This window comes from Solanum verrucosum, unplaced genomic scaffold (assembly GCF_900185275.1).
Source record: "Solanum verrucosum unplaced genomic scaffold, falcon-dt-bn FXZP01000241.1, whole genome shotgun sequence".
NCBI lineage: Eukaryota > Viridiplantae > Streptophyta > Magnoliopsida > Solanales > Solanaceae > Solanum > Solanum verrucosum.
The window spans coordinates 876,529-878,307 of record NW_026020543.1 but is presented as its reverse complement, the minus strand read 5'-3'; the positions used below and the strand labels follow the sequence as shown (position 1 = coordinate 878,307).

At 41.0% G+C, this 1,779-nt stretch overlaps 1 protein-coding gene across 1 annotated transcript; it reads right to left on the bottom strand.

The window, feature by feature from the left end:
• Nucleotides 1-369: 369 nt before the first annotated feature.
• LOC125810027 (uncharacterized) lies at nt 370-1,221 on the bottom strand. Its single transcript, XM_049489542.1, has one exon. The coding sequence runs from the start codon at nt 1,219-1,221 to the stop codon at nt 370-372; it is 852 nt and encodes a 283-aa protein (XP_049345499.1).
• Nucleotides 1,222-1,779: the final 558 nt, after the last annotated feature.

The following is a 1,779-nucleotide window of genomic DNA, read 5'->3' as shown; positions in this document are numbered from 1 at the left end:
AGAGATCGAATTTTGACTTCCGTTGGTATCACGACCTCAGTCTAATCTACCAGCAAATAAGGAGTTGCACCAATCTAAGTCCGCACTATTGTGCGATATCCCAAAAGTGTGAAAGGAAGCTTCTCATGCCATTGTCTGGTGCCTTGAACCATCCTCCTAAGAATCATTTTGATATTCTTGTTGGCAGCCTCCACAGCTCCGTTGGCTTTTGGTCGGTATGGAGTAGAATTGTGATGCACGATTTTGAATTGCTCAACTACCTCCTTCATCAAGTTGCTAGAAAGGTTTGCAGTATTATCTGTGCTGATAGTTCTTGGGATACCAAAACGACAAATGATGTTTTAATGGACAAAATCCCCGACCGCCTTCTTAGTGACTGCCTTGGAAGTTGCTTGCCTCCTCCCATTTGGTAAAGTAATAAATTGCGACCAAAATGAATCGATGTCCATTAGAAGCTTTTGGCTGAATTGGTTCGATGACATCCATTCCCCATGCAACAAAGGCCGAAGGAGCGACCATGGGGTGTAACTCTGAAAGAGGTGAATGAATGAGATCACCATGAATTTGACACTCATGATGTGTTTCCACAAAGCGAAAGCAATCCCTTTCCATGGTAAGCCAGTAATATCCTTCTCGGAGTATCTTTTTCGCAAGGACATATCCATTCATGTGTGGTCCACATACCCTAGAATGTACTTCATTCATGATCTTCTTGGCTTCTTCGGCATCCACACATCTCAACAAGTTTAGATCCGGGGTTTGTTTATATAAAACTTCCCCGCTAAAAAGGAAACCACTAGCTGTACATCTAATAGTTCTTTTTTGGCTTCCATTGGCATGCTTGGGATATTTCCCTGTTTGCAAGAAATGCTTGATATCTAGGTACCATGGCTCACCATCCGATTCTGCTTCAATAGTGTTACAATAGCCATATTGTTCCTGAACTTGAATCTTCAAGGGAGTGATGCAAGTGTTTCCTGGATATGGAAGCATTGAAGCCAAAGTAGCCAAGACATCTACCAATTCATTATGAAAGATGGGGATGTATCTAAAATCGATGGACCTAAACCTTTTGCTAAGATCTTCTACACATTGTTTGTATGGAAGAAGCTTGAGGTCTCGAGTTTTCCATTCGCCTTGAGCTTGTTGAATAAGCAAATCAGAATCTCCCAACACAATCAATTCTTGCACACCCAAATCTATTGCCATATTTAAACCCATGATTCAAGCTTCATACTCTATTGTGTTATTTGTACAAAAGAAACGAAGTTTAGTTGTTGCAGGGTAATGCTGCCCTATGGGTGATATCAGAATTGCCCCAATCCCTGTGCCTTTTGCATTTATTGCTCCATCAAAGTATAATTGCCAGACCTAATTTTCATCTGGATCTACTTCCAACTAAGTTAATCTCTTCATCTGGAAAATATGTATCCAATGGTTCATAGTCGCCACCGATAGGATTCTCTACCAAGTGGTCTACTAAAGCTTGAGCTTTCATTGTAGTCCGAGTGACATATATAATGTAAAATTCAGTGAGAAAGATTTTCCATTTGGCGATCTGTCGGTTGGCACTGGCTTCTGAAAGATGTACTTCAAAGGGTTCATCCTAGATATGAGGTAAGTTGTGTAGGACAAAAGGTAATGCCTTAAATTTTGAGCTACCCAAGTTAGGGAGCAACATGTCATTGCCAAGAGTGTGTACTTGACCTCATAACTAGTGAATTTCTTGCTCAAGTAGTAGATAGCTTGCTCCTTCATGCCTGTGGAATCGTGTTGACC

Coding starts and splice junctions, on each gene's coding strand:
- LOC125810027 (XM_049489542.1), bottom strand. CDS start 1,221: ATGGGTTTAAATATGGCAATAGATTTGGGTGTGCAAGAATTGATTGTG.